The sequence below is a fragment of the Oncorhynchus masou genome, chromosome 16 (assembly GCF_036934945.1).
Source record: "Oncorhynchus masou masou isolate Uvic2021 chromosome 16, UVic_Omas_1.1, whole genome shotgun sequence".
Classification (NCBI taxonomy): Eukaryota; Metazoa; Chordata; class Actinopteri; order Salmoniformes; family Salmonidae; genus Oncorhynchus; species Oncorhynchus masou.
Window position 1 is genome coordinate 43,846,822 of NC_088227.1, and position 19,877 is coordinate 43,866,698.

The following is a 19,877-nucleotide window of genomic DNA, read 5'->3' on the forward strand; positions in this document are numbered from 1 at the left end:
AATGTGTGCAAAAGGCATGAGGAGGTAGGTGAATAATTACAATATTGCAGATTAACACTGGATTGATAAATGATCATGTACAGGTAGAGATATTGGTGTGCAAAAGAGCAGGTACTTTACACTACTGTCTGTGAGAACCATGAATACGGGGAAGTCCGATGAGTGACAGTTTATTAAAAAAAAAGAATGAAAATGGCCTCAACAAATACCTCATTTGGAGTTGCTTGTGAAACCCGTTACCTTCAACCGCAAGAGGGCACTGTCTATTTCCTCCGCACTAATTCAGACGTGTATTTCCTGCTGAAACTATCGGAAACATGGCAGACTGTGGAGAACCGGGTGAGTCTGAAAACAATGACAGCTGTCAATACACTTAAACAAAAGATACATCGACTATAGCTACAACTCTGGTTGAAATATCACGGAATAAAACCTGACGTGTCAGCTTGTGAGACCTTTATAGTAAATGTTAACTAGCTACACCAGTCATTGCGGGTAGCATTGCGGGCTAACTAACTAACTAGCCTGAGAAGTGATGGTAGCTTCAGTCACCACCGTTTCATGTTACTGAAGAATTCATGAGCCAACATTTAAAAAAATATATAAATGATTTCTTTAAAACAACACCCCTAGTAAAAGTGCTATAATTAGTTGTCCTGTCAGATATCGCTGTTTAACTAGGACATGGCTTGCTAGTAAGATGAAGAGAGCATTGTCCCAGCTACATGCAGGGGTAACTTTTACAGTCCTGTGTCATCCTCATCACCACACTGTATTCATCGCCTTTACAGATGGCCCTGGCAACAAAGATGATATCACACGCTCAAAAGTAAGTATATTCAAAATACCGAGACAATGCACCGAATCATTTTAAATCCGAGAACAAAACGACATGACATTGAGAGTTCTTATACAATATGTCGCGTCACTGTAGAGGAGGAGGAGGGTGGTGGTGGTGGGGGGTGGGGGGGGGGTCAGCCTGATGCACAGACCTCCTCTATGGACGCCCCTACTATAGAGCGCCTGGTTAAATTGAGCTTGGGAGTTCATAGGCTGCACTGAGCTGCACTGGGGTTGGAACGCAATCAAGGTTACATTAAGAAACCATAGTGGTGGGCGTTTTTAGATATGGGTCGAAGAACATACCTCAATGCAGCGATGGGATTTGCCAGTGTCATGTTGCGTTGAACAACAAAGGAGCTGATTGGCTGACCAGTGCCCTTCCAAAATGGCTGAGGTGGCTACTGTTCGCGAGCATGAGGACGAAAAGGGTAGTTTTCTGGAGAGAAAAAAACTTGCAGTATTTGAATCTTCTCAATGGAACAGTGCATTGTGGTACGTTTTCCTGACCCATGTCTAGCACTGGCTTCACAGCGTGTAACCGTGATTGTGTTCATACCCTAGTGCAGCTCAGTGTAAACAAGCGCAAGGGTCGGTATTATCTTGAAAACCATTCTTCTCCATGTGTAGAGTTTCAGATATTACATTATTTATTTCTTTAAACACTTTTTAAATGTACTTTTATTTAGTTAATTAAGAACAAATTCTTATTTTCAATGACGGCCTAGGAACAGTGGGTTAACTGCCTTGTTCAGGGGCAGAACAGATTTGTACCTTGTCATCTCAGGGATTCGATCTGGCAACCTCTCGGTTGCTAGTCCAACGCTCAACACTAGGCTACACTGCCGCCCCATTCGCACACTTACCAACTACACTTCCTCTCCAGCTATACACTGGTGTTCGGGGCATGCTAGATATTTACATGTAAAAAAAATAATCATATTTAACTTTTAAATTAACTAGGCAAGTCAGTTAAGAACATTTACAATAAGAAACGGCCTACCAGAAGGCAAAAGGCCTCTCCTGCGGGCGGGGGATAGAGAAATACATTTTAAATATCACGAGGAGAGAGACGACACTACATAGAGACCTAAGACAACACTACATAGAGACCTAAGACGACACTACATAGAGGCCTAAGACAACACTACATAGAGACCGAAGACAACACTACATAGAGACCTAAGACAACACTACATAGAGACCTAAGACGACACTACATAGAGACCTAAGACAACACTACATAGAGACCTAAGACAACACTACATAGAGGCCTAAGACGACACTACATAGAGACCTAAGACAACACTACATAGAGACCTAAGACAACACTACATAGAGACCGAAGACAACACTACATAGAGACCGAAGACAACACTACATAGAGACCGAAGACAACGCTACATAGAGACCGAAGACAACGCTACATAGAGACCGAAGACAACGCTACATAGAGACCGAAGACAACGCTACATAGAGACCGAAGACGACGACATAGAGACCTAAGACGACAACACAGCATGGCGAGCAACACATCATCAACACAGCATGGCGAGCAACAAATCATCAACACAGCATGGCGAGCAACACATCATCAACACAGCATGGCGAGCAACACATGAAAACACAGCATGGCGAGCAACAAATCAAATCAAATGTATTTATATAGCCCTTGGTACATCAGCTGATATCTCAAAGTGCTGTACAGAAACCCAGCCTAAAACACCAAACAGCAAGCAATGCAGGTGTAGGGGCGGCAGGGTAGCCTAGTGGTTAGAACATAGAGGCGGCAGGGTAGCCTAGTGGTTAGAGCGTTGGACTAGTAACCGAAAGGTTGCAAGTTCAAACCCCCGAGCTGACAAGGTACAAATCTGTCGTTCGTTATACAGTCCCTGTATATAACTACTGACCCTGGAACTGTCCCTGTATATAGCTACTGACCCTGGAACTGACCCTGTATATAGCTACTGACCCTGTATATAGCTACTGTCCCTGTATATAACTACTGTCCTTGTATATAACTACTGACCCTGGAACTGTCCCTGTATATAGCTACTGATCCTGGAACTGTCCCTGTATATAGCTACTGACCCTGGAACTGTCCCTGTATATAGCTACTGACCCTGTATATAGCTACTGACCCTGTATATATCTACTGACCCTGTATATATCTACTGACCCTGTATATAGCTACTGACCCTGTATATAACTACTGACCCTGTATATAGCTACTGACCCTGTATATAGCTACTGACCCTGTATATAGCTACTGACCCTGGAACTGTCCCTGTATATAGCTACTGACCCTGTATATAGCTACTGACCCTGTATATAACTACTGACCCTGGAACTGTCCCTGTATATAGCTACTGACCCTGTATATAGCTACTGACCCTGCAACTGACCCTGTATATAGCTACTGACCCTGTATATAACTACTGACCCTGTATATAACTACTGACCCTGTATATAGCTACTGACCCTGTATATATCTACTGACCCTGTATATAGCTACTGACCCTGTATATAGCTACTGACCCTGTATATAACAACTGATCCTGTATATAACTACTAACCCTGTATATAACTACTGACCCTGGAACTAACCCTGTATATAGCTACTGACCCTGTATATAGCTACTGACCCTGTATATAACTACTGACCCTGTATATAGCTACTGACCCTGGAACTGTCCCTGTATATAGCTACTGTCCCTGTATATAGCTACTGACCCTGTATATAGCTACTGACCCTGCAACTGACCCTGTATATAGCTACTGACCCTGTATATAGCTACTGACCCTGTATATAGCTACTGACCAAACGTATGGAAAGTTTTTGTTTAAATCAAAAGGGATGCTGTCAAAAAAAGTGATTTGAATTCACCTGGATTTCCCCTTTCACCTACTAGAATGAAGGGAAGGAGTTGACCAAGGAGGAGAAGCAACGTCTGAGGAAACAGAAGAAACAACAGAAGAAACAGAAGGACAGGAAGAATGAAAAGGGCCCGTCAGAAACAGAGAAGGAAAAGACACCGGTCTCCCTGTTGCCACCACCACCACGACCGCTGGCAACACAGAAAGGTGTTGTGTTCTCGCCTGGTCTCATGCTTATTGACATCATCATGTCATACAATTATTATTTTTTATTTCACCATCATCAGAGTGGGTTTGATTAGGATTCCTAGTTTTCCTGAAATCCTGGTTGAAGTTTTCCTGGAATCTAGAGGGAATAAGCATGACAACTGGATTCTTCAACCAGGATTTCTGGAAAACCAGCGAATTTATTCAACGTTCCGGGAGGGTTTTTTGCAAAGGTCTGATTGTATCATTTTAAATATCTTTGAAAAACAAATACATTTAAAGATTTTCCTGTCATGTTGTCCAGAGCCAGAAATGGCACATTGAAAAAGGTTTTAGAATAAATTCAAACAAACCTTTGTTTCATTACAAAACCGGAGAGCAACCTTTGTCCAGTGAAGTCCACAAAGCATATTGCATGGAACAAACAGTCACATGATCTACAGCAAGTTAGCATTTCTGTCATTTTCAGTTAGTTGTTTACTAATTTTCATAAACTTCTAGCTTTGTCATTGGTCTATTTACCTATCATTCATGTTCCTCCATCCATTTCATTGGTCCGTTCACCTCGTCTGTCTGGTTCCCCAGCTCCCTCAGCATTGCCTGCCCCTGCCTCTGCACCAATACCTGTGCCTGCCTCAGGTCCCTTCCACTCCTCTCCCGCCCCCTCCCCGGCAGACAAGCCAGCCAAGAGCAAAGCTGAGCTGAAGGCAGAGAGGAGAGCCAGGCAGGAGACTGACAGGGCCGCGAAACAACCAGGCTCCTCGTCCTCCAGCATCAAGACCAAAGTCCCTCTCAGTGAACTAAACCCAGGTACAACAGCTCCCGGTGGACCTCTGGAGCACCTTGTTGATTTATGATGTATCATTTGATAAACTTTTGTTTCAGAGGGGAAGTTTGACTTGGACAATTAGAGTTCTGCTGCTTCCACATATTGGTAAATACGTAGTCAATTGATACAACATCCATAGAATAACAACCCCCCCCCATCCCACCCACACTAAAACAAATTTGTTCATTAGTTCAGGCTGTGGCCAGGGGGCAGTTCATTAGTTCAGGCTGTGACCAGGGGGGCAGTTCATTAGTTCAGGTTGTGACCAGGGGGCAGTTCATTAGTTCAGGCTGTGACCAGGGGGCAGTTCATTAGTTCAGGCTGTGACTAGGGGGCAGTTCATTAGTTCAGGTTGTGACTAGGGGGCAGTTCATTAGTTCAGGCTGTGACCAGGGGGCAGTTCATTAGTTCAGGCTGTGACCAGGGGGCAGTTCATTAGTTCAGGCTGTGACCAGGGGGCAGTTCATTAGTTCAGGTTGTGACCAGGGGGCAGTTCATTAGTTCAGGCTGTGACCAGGGGGCAGTTCATTAGTTCAGGCTGTGACCAGGGGGCAGTTCATTAGTTCAGGCTGTGACTAGGGGGCAGTTCATTAGTTCAGGCTGTGACCAGGGGGCAGTTCATTAGTTCAGGTTGTGACCAGGGGGCAGTTCATTAGTTCAGGTTGTGACCAGGGGGCAGTTCATTAGTTCAGGCTGTGACCAGGGGGCAGTTCATTAGTTCAGGTTGTGACCAGGGGGCAGTTCATTAGTTCAGTTTGTGACCAGGGGGCAGTTCATTAGTTCAGGCTGTGACCAGGGGGCAGTTCATTAGTTCAGGCTGTGACCAGGGGGCAGTTCATTAGTTCAGGTTGTGACCAGGGGGCAGTTCATTAGTTCAGGCTGTGACCAGGGGGCAGTTCATTAGTTTAGGCTGTGACCAGGGGGCAGTTCATTAGTTCAGGCTGTGTCTAGGGGGCAGTTCATTAGTTCAGGCTGTGACCAGGGGGCAGTTCATTAGTTCAGGCTGTGACCAGGGGGCAGTTCATTAGTTCAGGCTGTGACCAGGGGGCAGTTACACATTCCATGGAGGACCTAATGTGAGGGGAGTTCCTTAATTCATCGATTGAGTACAAAGGGAGTAGTATTCTACATATTGTTGCAGTAAATATGTTTTCAACGATCATTTGTTGTTTCCTGTCCCTGTTAGTGGTGAAGAGACTTCCTGAGCATGTCCAAGTGGACGACCCTGCAGTGGTGAAACGACTGGCCAAGAAGTTGGAGAGACAACAGGTGTGTGGCATGTTATTGTCCTTCCACATCGTGCTGCTCTGTTTTCATCGAGGCACTGCTTGACTCATTTTCCAGTGCTACTGAGATTAGCCTTCTCAGTAGATCGTCAGTGTTTCCCTTGTATTATTTTTCATGCGAGGACACACACCTCCCCAAATCAACATCCATTGTGTGTCTTTCTCGCCAACATGTTGGGAAGCTATATATTGGTAAGGGGAAACTTTGGATAATGGGGAAGAGGAAGTCCTAGATAGAACACAGGAAGTTGTCAGGTAACCAGCCAAATCTCCTCACATCACGAACCTAACCTACCTCCATGTCTCACCGCAATTGCTTCTATTCTGTACCTCGCATTTATTTCAGACACTACCGTACGGCGCCTCTAATAAGGTATTCAGTGTCAAGGTCTGGCCGTTGCTTTGTGTGCCGTTGATTTGTTTTACTGTCTGTTTTGTTTTGCTCAAGGCTGTTCATGTCGGGCCTCCCGGGTTGCGCAGTGGTTAATGGCGCTGTACTGCAGCGCCAGCTGTGCCACCAGAGATTCTGGGTTCGCGCCCAGGCTCTGTCGCAACCGGCCGCGACCGGGAGGTCCGTGGGGCGCCGCACAATTGGCCTAGCGTCGTCCGGGTTTGGGAGGGCTTGGTCGGTAGGGATGTCCTTGTCTCATCGCGCACCAACGACTCCTGTGGCGTGCCGGGCGCAGTGCGCGCTAACCAGGTCACCAGGTGCACGGTGTTTCCTCCGGCACATTGGTGTGGCTGGCTTCCGGGTTGGATGCGCGCTGTGTTAAGAAGCAGTGCGGCTTGGTTGGGTTGTGTATCGGAGGACGCATGACTTTCAACCTTCGTCTCTCCCGAGCCCGTACGGGAGTTGTAGCGATGAGACAAGATAGTAGCTACTACAACAATAGGATACCACGAAATTGGGGAGAAGAAAGGGGTCAAATTAAAATAAAAAGTCTGTTCATGTCATTTTCCCCACCATCTTCCTGACATAATGACAGACACTAGTCAGCAGAAAGAACCATCACAACAGAGACGTACAGTGAGCTCCCAACAGTACTAGGACAACTGTTGTACTTCAGCACTTTGGATTTGAAATGATACAATGACTATGAGGTTGGAGACTGTCAGCTTTAATTTGTGGGGTATTTTTACTCGTATCGAGGTGAACTGTTTAGAAATTTACAGCACTTTTTGTACATAGTCGTCTCCCATTTTTAGGAGAGCAAAAGTATCGGGACAAATCCACTTAAAGTAGTAAAAAGTGTATTATTTGGTCTCATATTCCTAGAAGGCAGTGATTACATCAAGCTTGTGACTCTACAAATGTGTTGGATACGTTTGCTGTTTGTTTTGGTTGTGTTTCAGATTATTTTGTGCCCAATTTGAAATGAAATGGTAAATAATGTATTGTGTCATTTTTTTTTTTTTTTTTTTTTTGTCACATTTATTGTAACAAAGAATAGAATGTTTTGCGAAACACTTCTTCATTTAATGTGGATGTTACCATGATTACAGATAGTCCTGAATTAATTGTGAATAATGATGTGTGAGAAGATTACCAGCGTAAACGCACAAATATCGTACCTCCACAAGACATGCTATCCTCTCTCCCATTACAATAACTCACCATTATTCACAAAATAATCTGAAACACAACGAAAAACAAACTGAAAATGCATCCATCACGATATATGTAACCATTGAATGCTATGAATATTTGGACCAAATACATCGTGTTTTACTACATTAATACACATAGTGTTTTACTACATTAATACACATAGTGTTTTACTACATTAATACACATAGTGTTTTACTACATTAATACACATAGTGTTTTACTACATTAATACACATAGTGTTTTACTACATTAATACACATAGTGTTTTACTACATTAATACACATAGTGTTTTACTACATTAATACACAGTGTTTTACTACATTAATACACATAGTGTTTTACTACATTAATACACATAAGTTAATTTTTCCCAATACTTTTGGTCCCCTAAAATGGGACACACACACACACACACACACACACACACACACACACACACACACACACACACACACGACTATGCAGAAAAAGGGCTGTAATTTCTAAACGGTTCACCCGATATGGATGACAATACACTCAGATTAAAGATGACAGTCTGCAGTTGAATAACCTCATAGTCATTGTATCATTTCAAATCTAAAAAAATACTGGAGTACAGAGCCAAAACTATTAAACATGTCCCAATACATTTGGAGCTCACTGTCATATCCTACATGTTGATACATGATGAAACAGTGATGTTCAGTCTGTATTGAACGGCTGTACACAATGTTCTACTAGGCATTTCCCTGTTTTTCTCTCATGTTCTCTGAGCTGGCCTACAGTACAGAATATGATTGGTTGTTGAGCTGGCCTACAGTACACAATGATTGGTTGTTGAGCTGGCCTACAGTACAGAATATGATTGGTTGTTGAGCTGGCCTACCGTACAGAATATGATTGGTTGTTGAGCTGGCCTACAGTACAGAATATGATTGGTTGTTGAGCTGGCCTACAGTACAGAATATGATTGGTTGTTGAGCTGGCCTACAGTACAGAATATGATTGGTTGTTGAGCTGGCCTACAGTACAGAATATGATTGGTTGTTGAGCTGGCCTACAGTACAGAATATGATTGGTTGTTGAGCTGGCCTACAGTACAGAATATGATTGGTTGTTGAGCTGGCCTACAGTACAGAATATGATTGGTTGTTGAGCTGGCCTACAGTACAGAATATGATTGGTTGTTGAGCTGGCCTACAGTACAGAATATGATTGGTTGTTGAGCTGGCCTACAGTACAGAATATGATTGGTTGTTGAGCTGGCCTACAGTACAGAATATGATTGGTTGTTGAGCTGGCCTACAGTACAGAATATGATTGGTTGTTGAGCTGGCCTACAGTACAGAATATGATTGGTTGTTGAGCTGGCCTACAGTACAGAATATGATTGGTTGTTGAGCTGGCCTACAGTACAGAATATGATTGGTTGTTGAGCTGGCCTACAGTACAGAATATGATTGGTTGTTGAGCTGGCCTACAGTACAGAATATGATTGGTTGTTGAGCTGGCCTACAGTACAGAATATGATTGGTTGTTGAGCTGGCCTACAGTACAGAATATGATTGGTTGTTGAGCTGGCCTACAGTACAGAATATGATTGGTTGTTGAGCCGGCCTACAGTACAGAATATGATTGGTTGTTGAGCCGGCCGACAGTACAGAGTATGGTGTGGTTGTTGAGCTGGCCTACTGCTCAGAGTTATGCTTGGTTGCTGTGGGGGTTGTCATCTATGTATGTTTGGACTTGACCTCACCCATCCACCTTTGAACCTTTGACCTCTGAACCCAAGAGGATCACGGTGAACTAAACGTGTGTGTGTTTATTTCAGATCCCACTGCGATCCGACTATGGCTACAAAGTCAGCCTGTTCTCTCATCTGCACCAGTATAGCCGCAAAGCCCCCTCACCCAGCAACTCAGGTAACTACCTACCCCCCCCCTCACCCAGCAACTCAGGTAACTACCTACCTGACCCTACCCAGAGCCCCCCTCACCCAGCAACTCAGGTAACAACCTACCTGACCCTACCCCCCCCCCTCACCCAGCTACTCAGGTAACTACCTACCTGACCCTACCCAGAGCCCCCCTCACCCAGCAACTCAGGTAACGACCTACCTGCCCCTAACCCCCCTCACCCAGCAACTCAGGTAACTACCTACCTGACCCTACCCTACCTGACCCCCCCCCCCCCCTCACCCAGCTTCTCAGGTAACAACCTACCTGACCCTACCCCCCTCACCCAGCTACTCAGGTAACTACCTACCTGACCCTACCCAGAGCCCCCCTCACCCAGCAACTCAGGTAACTACCTACCTGACCCTACCCTACCTGACCCTACCCCCCTCACCCAGCTACTCAGGTAACTACCTACCTGACCCTACCCAGAGCCCCCTCACCCAGCAACTCAGGTAACTACCTACCTGCCCCTAACCCCCCTCACCCAGCAACTCAGGTAACTACCTACCTGCCCCTACCCAGAGCCCCCCTCACCCAGCAACTCAGGTAACTACCTACCTGCCCCTACCCAGAGCCCCCCTCACCCAGCAACTCAGGTAACTACCTACCTGACCCTACCCAGAGCCCCCCTCACCCAGCAACTCAGGTAACTACCTACCTGACCCTACCCTACCTGACCCTACACCCCCCCCCCCCCTCACCCAGCTACTCAGGTAACTACCTACCTGACCCTACCCAGAGCCCCCTCACCCAGCAACTCAGGTAACTACCTACCTGACCCTACCCTACCTGACCCTACCCCCCCCTCACCCAGCTACTCAGGTAACTATCTACCTGCCCCTACCCAGAGCCCCCCTCACCCAGCTACAAAGGTAACTACCTACCTGACCCTACTCCCCCTCACCCAGCTTCTCAGGTAACTACCTACCTGACCCTACCCAGAGCCCCCTCACCCAGCTACTCAGGTAACTACCTACCTGCCACTACCAAGAGCCCCCCTCACCCAGCTGCTCAGGTAACTACCTACCTGCCACTACCCAGAGCCCCCCTCACCCAGCAACTCTGGTAACTACCTACCTGCCACTACCCAGAGCCCCCCTCACCCAGCTACTCAGGTAACTACCTACCTGCCACTACCAAGAGCCCCCCTCACCCAGCAACTCAGGTAACTACCTACCAGCCACTACCCAGAGCCCCCCTCACCCAGCAACTCAGGTAACTACCTACCTGCCCCTACCCAGAGCCCCCCTCACCCAGCAACTCAGGTAACTACCTACCTGCCACTACCCAGAGCCCCCTCACCCAGCTGCTCAGGTAACTACCTACCTGCCACTACCCAGAGCCCCCCTCACCCAGCAACTCTGGTAACTACCTACCTGCCACTACCCAGAGCCCCCTCACCCAGCTACTCAGGTAAATAACTACCTGACCCTACCCAGAGCCCCCCTCACCCAGCAACTCAGGTAACTACAGATAGGATTTTTAGGTCCGTCGTAGAGCACATTTCCCCGTCGGGCGGAGAGTTACAACTGGTGCAACCAGAGGTATTTAGAGCGTTTTCTATGGCTCTTCCCAGGGACACTGTTCCCATCTGAACCATTCTCTCTTAGATTTAATGCTCTGGGATTGTTTTTAAGTGATTACAAACTGGGTGGTTCGAGCCCTGAATGCTGATTTGGCTGACAGGAATGGTATATCAGACCATAACAGTGGTTGTAGTATGAGCGTGTTTTTGCCTCTTTATTTAAATACAATTATCCTGATGGATAAGATTTGTCTTCTAGCTAAATGTCTGCACATGTATTGTCATTTCTATATAATACTGAGGTAGGACTGAGTAAAATCCGTCTCATATTGTCTTACCCTTTCTACTAAAAGTATTTATGTGATCTGATAAATTGGTCTCGGCAAGTGGTTGTTTATTAATTTATTAATCTGTCTGTGATCTGATGGGTAATTGTTTGGTTCTGTCTGTGATCTGATGGGTAATTGTTTGGTTCTGTCTGTGATCTGATGGGTAATTGTTTGGTTCTGTCTGATCTGATGGGTAATTGTTTGGTTCTGTCTGTGATCTGATGGGTAATTGTTTGGTTCTGTCTGTGATCTGATGGGTAATTGTTTGGTTCTGTCTGTGATCTGATGGGTAATTGTTTGGTTCTGTCTGTGATCTGATAGGTAATTGTTTGGTTCTGTCTGTGATCTGATGGGTAATTGTTTGGTTCTGTCTGTGATCTGATGGGTAATTGTTTGGTTCTGTCTGTGATCTGATAGGTAATTGTTTGGTTCTGTCTGTGATCTGATGGGTAATTGTTTGGTTCTGTCTGTGATCTGATGGGTAAAGTGTTTGGTTCTGTCTGTGATCTGATGGGTAATTGTTTGGTTCTGTCTGTGATCTGATAGGTAATTGTTTGGTTCTGTCTGTGATCTGATGGGTAATTGTTTGGTTCTGTCTGTGATCTGATGGGTAAAGTGTTTGGTTCTGTCTGTGATCTGATGGGTAATTGTTTGGTTCTGTCTGTGATCTGATGGGTAATTGTTTGGTTCTGTCTGTGATCTGATGGGTAATTGTTTGGTTCTGTCTGTCAGCATTCCCTCTACAGTGATCCACCCCTCCATTGTGCGGTTGGGTCTGCAGTACTCCCAGGGTATCGTGGCGGGATCCAATGCTCGCTCTGTGGCCCTGCTCCATGCCTTCAAACAGGTACAGTACAACTGACCCCCCCCCCAGACCTGCCCTTAGTTAACCCCCTAGAGTCGATTGATGCGCCAGTGAGTAAATCTAAGTTGCATAACAAACAAACCCACATCAAAATTAGTCCGTTTCAGCTAGAGGTAGTTTATTTTTGTATTTCCATTGCATTGGATGTTTCTCAATCCACCAGTGTCGCACTCTCACATCTGCGGTGTTCGCCAGACCAGGAGACGTCCCGAAAATCAGTCCTCTCACGAAAACGTCTGTAGTGTCCGACCTGTTTCACCTACAAACTATTACGACCATATTTTTCTTCTCTCTCTTAACTAATGGAATTATGAATCTAGCTTTGTGCCTACCCCCCCCCAATAAGGGGTTAAATAATGTGTATATCTCCTAGATGTAGGACAGACTCTTCAACACCTTGTTTCTTATGGTTTGTTTTTTTGGAATGGCCTTTTTCTGAATGTGTTTCTATGGGGTATGGTGGTAAAGCCCAAATTCAGTATTTGTTTAAATAATTGTTATATATATATATATAATAAAATATTGAATATATATAAATCAATACTTAATATTTTTTTGATAACAAAAGGGGTCCTACAATTCTAAATCAAATAGCTATAGTATGACCATCTTAAAACATTTCCACATGTCAGCCTAGACCCCCCCCCCCTCCCCCAACCCCACCCCCTCCTCCCCAACGTCTTGGACTCTTAAGGAAATAAGTTCCAGTCCTCACTCTGTGGCCCTGCTCTACTTTTTAAACAGATACTTCCATTTTCCCCCATACTCACTGACATTGAAGTGTCTTAACATTCCCCACATCCATCAGTCTCTTAAGAAATCTTTATTTTTGTTTTGGTGCTATGTATGCACACGGGTGATTGTATACGACCATCCATACGACTATACCCTACGACTATACCTACGACTATGCCTACTACTATACCTACGACTATACCTACGACTATACCCTACGACTGTACCTACGACTATACCTACGACTATACCTACGACCATACATACGACCATACCTACGACTATACCTACAACTATACCTACGACCATCCATACGACTATACCTACGACTATACCTACGACTATACCTACGACCATCCATACGACTATACCTACGACTATACCTACGACTATAACAACGACCATACCTACGACTATACCTACGACCATCCATACGACTATACCTACGACTATACCCTACGACTATAACAACGACTATACCTACGACCATCCATACGACTATACCTACGACTATACCCTACGACTATACCTACGACTATACCCTACGACCATCCATACGACTATACCTACGACTATACCTACGACTATACCTACGACTATACCTACGACTATACCTACGACTATACCTACGACTATACCTACGACCATCCATACGACTATACCTACGACTATACCTACGACTATACCTACGACTATACCTACGACTATACCTACGACTATACCTACGACTATACCCTACGACTATACCTACGACTATACCCTACGACTATAACAACGACTATACCTACGACTATAACAACGACCATACCTACGACTATACCTACGACCATCCATACGACTATACCTACGACTATACCTACGACTATACCTACGACTATACCTACGACTATACCTACGACTATACCTACGACTATACCCTACGACTATACCTACGACTATACCCTACGACTATAACGACTATACCTACGACTATACCTACGACTATACCCTACGACTATACCTACGACCATCCATACGACTATACCTACGACTATACCCTACGACTATACCTACGACTATACCCTACGACTATACCTACGACTATACCCTACGACCATCCATACGACTATACCTACGACTATACCTACGACTATACCCTACGACCATCCATACGACTATACCTACGACTATACCTACGACTATACCTACGACTATACCTACGACTATACCTACGACTATACCTACGACCATCCATACGACTATACCTACGACTATACCTACGACTATACCGACTATACCTACGACTATACCTATACCTATACCATCCACGACTATACCTACGACCATCCATACGACTATACCTACGACTATACATCCATACGACTATACCTACGACCATCCATACGACTATACCTACGACTATACCTACGACTATACCTACGACTATACCTACGACTATACCTACGACCATCCATACGACCATCCATACGACTATACCTATGACTATACCCTACGACTATACCCTACGACTATACCCTACGACTATACCTACGACTATACCTACGACTATACCTACGACCATACCTACGACCATCCATACGACTATACCTACGATTATACCTACGACTATACCTACGACTATACCTACGACCATACCTACGACCATCCATACGACCATACCTACGACCATACCTACGACCATCCATACGACTATACCTACGACTATACCTACGACTATACCTACGACTATACCTACGACTGTACCTACGACTATACCCTACGACTGTACCTACGACTGTACCTACGACTATACCCTACGACTGTACCTACGACTATACCTACGACTATACCCTACGACTATACCCTACGACTATACCTACGACTATACCTACGACTATACCTACGACTATACCTACGACTATACCTACGACTATACCTACGACCATCCATACGACTATACCTACGACTATACCTACGACTATACCTACGACTATACCTACGACTATACCTACGACTATACCTACGACCATCCATACGACTATACCTACGACCATACCTACGACCATCCATACGACTATACCTACGACTATACCTACGACTATACCTACGACTATACCTACGACCATCCATACGACTATACCTACGACTATACCTACGACTATACCTACGACTATACCCTACGACTATACCCTACGACCATCCATACGACTATACCTATGTCTATACCCTACGACTATACCCTACGACTATACCCTACGACTATACCCTACGACTATACCCTACGACTGTACCTACGACTATACCCTACGACTATACCCTACAACTATACCTACGACCATCCATACGACTATATCTACGACTATAACAACGACTATACCTACGACCATCCATATGACCATCCATACGACCATCCATACGACTATACCCTGCGACTATAACCTGCGACTATACCCTATGACTATACCCTGCGACTATACCCTGCGACTATACCTCTTCCAACAGGTGATCAGGGACTACACTACCCCACCCAATGAAGAGCTGTCCAGGGATCTGGTCAACAAACTGAAGCCCTATATCAGGTACAGGGTCCTCATAACACTTTGTTTATACAGAGCATTCGGGAAAGTATTCAGACCCCTTAACATTTTCCCACATTTTGTTACATTACAGCCTTATTCTAAAATGGATTAAATTGTCCCCCCCCCCTCTCATCAATCTAAACACACAACCCCATAATGACAATATGAAAATGTTTTTTTTATAAAGTTTTGCAAATGTATTACTAATATAAAAAAACAGATACCTTATTTACATAAGTATTCAGACCCTTTACTGTGAGACTCGAAATTGAGCTCAGGTGCCTCCCGTTTCCATTGATGATATTTGAGATGTTTCTGCAAGTTGATTGAAGGTCCACCTGTGGTATATTCAATTGATTGGACATGATTTGGAAAAGCACACACCTGTCTATATAAAGTCTCACAGTTGACAGTGCATGTAAGAGTAAAAACCAAGCTATGAGTTCAAAGGAATTGTCCGTAGAGCTCTGAGACAGGATTGTGTCGAGGCACAGATCTGGGGGAAAGGTACCAAAAACATTTCTGCAGCATTGAAGGTCCCCAAGAACATAGTGGCCTCCATCATTCTTAAATGGAAGAAGTTTGGAATCACCAAGACTCTTCCTAGAGCTGGCCGCCCAGACAAACTGACCAATCGGGGGAGAAAAGGGCCTTGATCAGGGAGGTGACCAAGACCCCGAGGTTCACTCTGACAGAGCTCTAGAGTTCCTCTGTGGAGATGGTTGTCCTTCTGGAAGATAGGAGAACCTTCCACAAGGACAACCATCTCCACAGCACTCCACCAATCAGGCCTTTATGGCCAGACGGAAGCCACGCCTCAGTAAAAGGAACAGGACATGGAGTTTGCCATAAGGCAACTAAAGGACTCTGGTCTGATGAAACCAAGATTGAACTCTTTGGCCTGAATGCCAAGTGTCACGTCTGGAGGAAACCTGGCACCATCCCTACGGTGAAGCATGGTGGTGGCAGCATCATGCTGTGGGGATGTTTCTCAGCGACAGGGTCTGGAAGACTAGTCATTATCGAGGGAAAGATGAATGGAGCAAAGTACAGAGAGATCCTTGATGAAAACCTGCTCCAGAGCACTCGGGACTTCAGACTGGGGCAAAGGTTCACCTTCCAACAGGACAATGACCCTAAGCACACAGCCAAGACAACACAGGAATGGTTTCGGGACAAGTCTCTGAATGTCTTTGAGTGTCCCAGACAGAACCTGGACTTGAACAAGATCAAACATCTCTGGAGAAACCTGAAAATATCTGTGCAGCGACGCTCCCCATCCAACCTGACAGAGCTTGAGAGGATCTGCAGATAAGAATGATAGAAACTCCCCAAATACAGGTGTGCCAAGCTTGTAGCGTCAATAACCACAAGAAGACTTGAGGCTGTAATCGCCGCCAAAGGTGCTTCAACAAAGTCATGAGTAAAGGGTCTGAATACTTGTTATTTTATTTATTTATACATTTGCAAAAATGTATAACGTTTTTGCTTTGTCATTATGGGGTATTGTGATGTCATTATGGGGTATTGTGATGTCATTATGGGGTATTGTGATGTCATTATGGGGTATTGTGATGTCATTATAGGGTATTGTGATGTCATTATGGGGTATTGTGATGTCATTATGGGGGGAGGACACATTTAATCTATTTTAGAATAAGGCTGTAGCGTAACAATGTGGAAAAAGTCAAGGTGTCTGAATACTTTCTGAATGCATTGTATGTCACATCTTACTGTGGAACTAGCATCTTGTGAATCATGTCTCAGGGTTGAGCTTGTACCGCCATGTTGTTGTTGTTGCAGCTTTCTCAATCAATGTCGACCTCTGTCAGCGAGCATGGGCAACGCAATCAAGTACATCAAGAAAGAAATCTCCAATATTCCAAGTCAATGCAAAGAGGAGGAGGTACATTCAGAATACAGTGTGTTCGTGGCCAGGTTGTGGTCAGAAAGACTCATGTTTCACTCATCATATCCATATTATGTCTGGTCATTTTGGCTCTCTCTCTCACATCCCAATGTGGTCATTTTGGCTCTCTCTCTCTCATCCCAATGTGGTCATTTTGTCTCTCTCACATCCCAATGTGGTCATTTTGGCTCTCTCTCTCACATCCCAATGTGGTCATTTTGGCTCTCTCTCTCTCATCCCAATGTGGTCATTTTGTCTCTCTCTCACATCCCAATGTGGTCATTTTGGCTCTCTCTCTCACATCCCAATGTGGTCATTTTGGCTCTCTCTCTCTCATCCCAATGTGGTCATTTTGGCTCTCTCTCTCTCATCCCCATGTGGTCATTTTGGCTCTCTCTCTCTCATCCCCATGTGGTCATTTTGTCTCTCATCCCCATGTGGTCATTTTGGCTCTCTCTCTCTCATCCCCATGTGGTCATTTTGTCTCTCATCCCCATGTGGTCATTTTGTCTCTCATCCCCATGTGGTCATTTTGTCTCTCATCCCCATGTGGTCATTTTGTCTCTCATCCCCATGTGGTCATTTTGTCTCTCATCCCCATGTGGTCATTTTGTCTCTCTCTCATCCCCATGTGGTCATTTTGTCGTCGTCCCCCTCCATAGGCGAAGACCAAACTGCTGACGTGTATAGACCGGTACATAGAGGAGAAGATCGTTCTGGCAGCCAAGGCCATATCTAAATACGCCATAGAGAAGATCAGTGATGGAGATGTCATTCTAGTTTATGGATGGTAAGAAAATAATAACGACTTTTAATCAAGAGGTCTGAGCCTCTTAGGGCCGGTCGCCTGGAGACCGATTTAAGCCGAGTTAAATAGCACGGTCAATTGAGAATGTCCATTTGAAATAGCTTTTCAGTCCAGGCCTGTTCTTAATCTGTGTCTGGGAAACCGCTCCATGGTGTTAATGACTAAGTAGAAACCGCTCCAAGGTGTTATGGTGTTAATGACTGAGTAGAAACCGCTCCATGGTGTTAATGACTAAGTAGAAACCGCTCCAAGGTGTTATGGTGTTAATGACTGAGTAGAAACCGCTCCAAGGTGTTATGGTGTTAATGACTGAGTAGAAACCGCTCCAAGGTGTTATGGTGTTAATGACTGAGTAGAAACCACTCCAAGGTGTTATGGTGTTAATGACTGAGTAGAAACCGCTCCAAGGTGTTATGGTGTTAATGACTGAGTAGAAACCGCTCCAAGGTGTTATGGTGTTAATGACTGAGTAGAAACCGCTCCAAGGTGTTATGGTGTTAATGACTGAGTAGAAACCGCTCCAAGGTGTTATGGTGTTAATGACTGAGTAGAAACCACTCCATGGTGTTAATGACTGAGTAGAAACCGCTCCATGGTGTTAATGACTGAGTAGAAACCGCTCCAAGGTGTTATGGTGTTAATGACTGAGTAGAAACCACTCCATGGTGTTAATGACTGAGTAGAACCACTCCATGGTGTTAATGACTGAGTAGAACCACTCCATGGTGTTAATGACTGAGTAGAAACCACTCCAAGGTGTTAATGACTGAGTAGAACCACTCCATGGTGTTAATGACTGAGTAGAACCACTCCATGGTGTTAATGACTGAGTAGAAACCACTCCAAGGTGTTAATGACTGAGTAGAACCCACTCCAAGGTGTTATGGTGTTAATGACTGAGTAGAAACCACTCCAAGGTGTTAATGACTGAGTAGAAACCACTCCAAGGTGTTAATGACTGAGTAGAAACCACTCCAAGGTGTTAATGACTGAGTAGAAACCACTCCAAGGTGTTAATGACTGAGTAGAAACCACTCCAAGGTGTTAATGACTGAGTAGAAACCACTCCAAGGTGTTAATGACTGAGTAGAAACCACTCCAAGGTGTTAATGACTGAGTAGAAACCACTCCATGGTGTTAATGACTGAGTGGAAACCACTCCAAGGTGTTATGGTGTTAATGACTGAGTGGAATCCGCTCCATGGTGTTAATGACTGAGTGGAAACCGCTCCAAGGTGTTAATGACTAAGTGTAATCTGCTCCAAGGTGTTAATGACTGAGTGGAAACCGCTCCAAGGTGTTAATGACTGAGTAGAAACCACTCCAAGGTGTTAATGACTGAGTAGAAACCACTCCAAGGTGTTAATGACTGAGTAGAAACCACTCCAAGGTGTTAATGACTGAGTAGAAACCACTCCATGGTGTTATGGTGTTAATGACTAAGTAGAAACCACTCCAAGGTGTTAATGACTGAGTAGAAACCACTCCATGGTGTTAATGACTGAGTAGAAACCACTCCAAGGTGTTAATGACTGAGTAGAAACCGCTCCATGGTGTTAAT

General features: G+C 44.8%; 1 protein-coding gene across 1 annotated transcript in view; it reads left to right on the forward strand.

Moving 5' to 3' along the window:
• The first annotated feature begins 294 nt into the window (after positions 1-294).
• The window catches only part of eif2b4 (eukaryotic translation initiation factor 2B, subunit 4 delta), a 30,708-nt gene continuing 11,125 nt past the window's right edge, over positions 295-19,877 (forward strand). Inside the window, exons 1-11 of the mRNA XM_064991747.1 lie at positions 295-339; positions 792-829; positions 3,753-3,924; positions 4,510-4,734; positions 5,940-6,022; positions 9,461-9,529; positions 10,530-10,552; positions 12,174-12,288; positions 15,523-15,599; positions 17,403-17,505; positions 18,171-18,298. Of these exons, the coding sequence (XP_064847819.1) occupies positions 318-339; positions 792-829; positions 3,753-3,924; positions 4,510-4,734; positions 5,940-6,022; positions 9,461-9,529; positions 10,530-10,552; positions 12,174-12,288; positions 15,523-15,599; positions 17,403-17,505; positions 18,171-18,298 (1,055 nt within the window). The 5' untranslated portion in view covers positions 295-317. The remainder of the gene's footprint in view (positions 340-791; positions 830-3,752; positions 3,925-4,509; positions 4,735-5,939; positions 6,023-9,460; positions 9,530-10,529; positions 10,553-12,173; positions 12,289-15,522; positions 15,600-17,402; positions 17,506-18,170; positions 18,299-19,877) is intronic.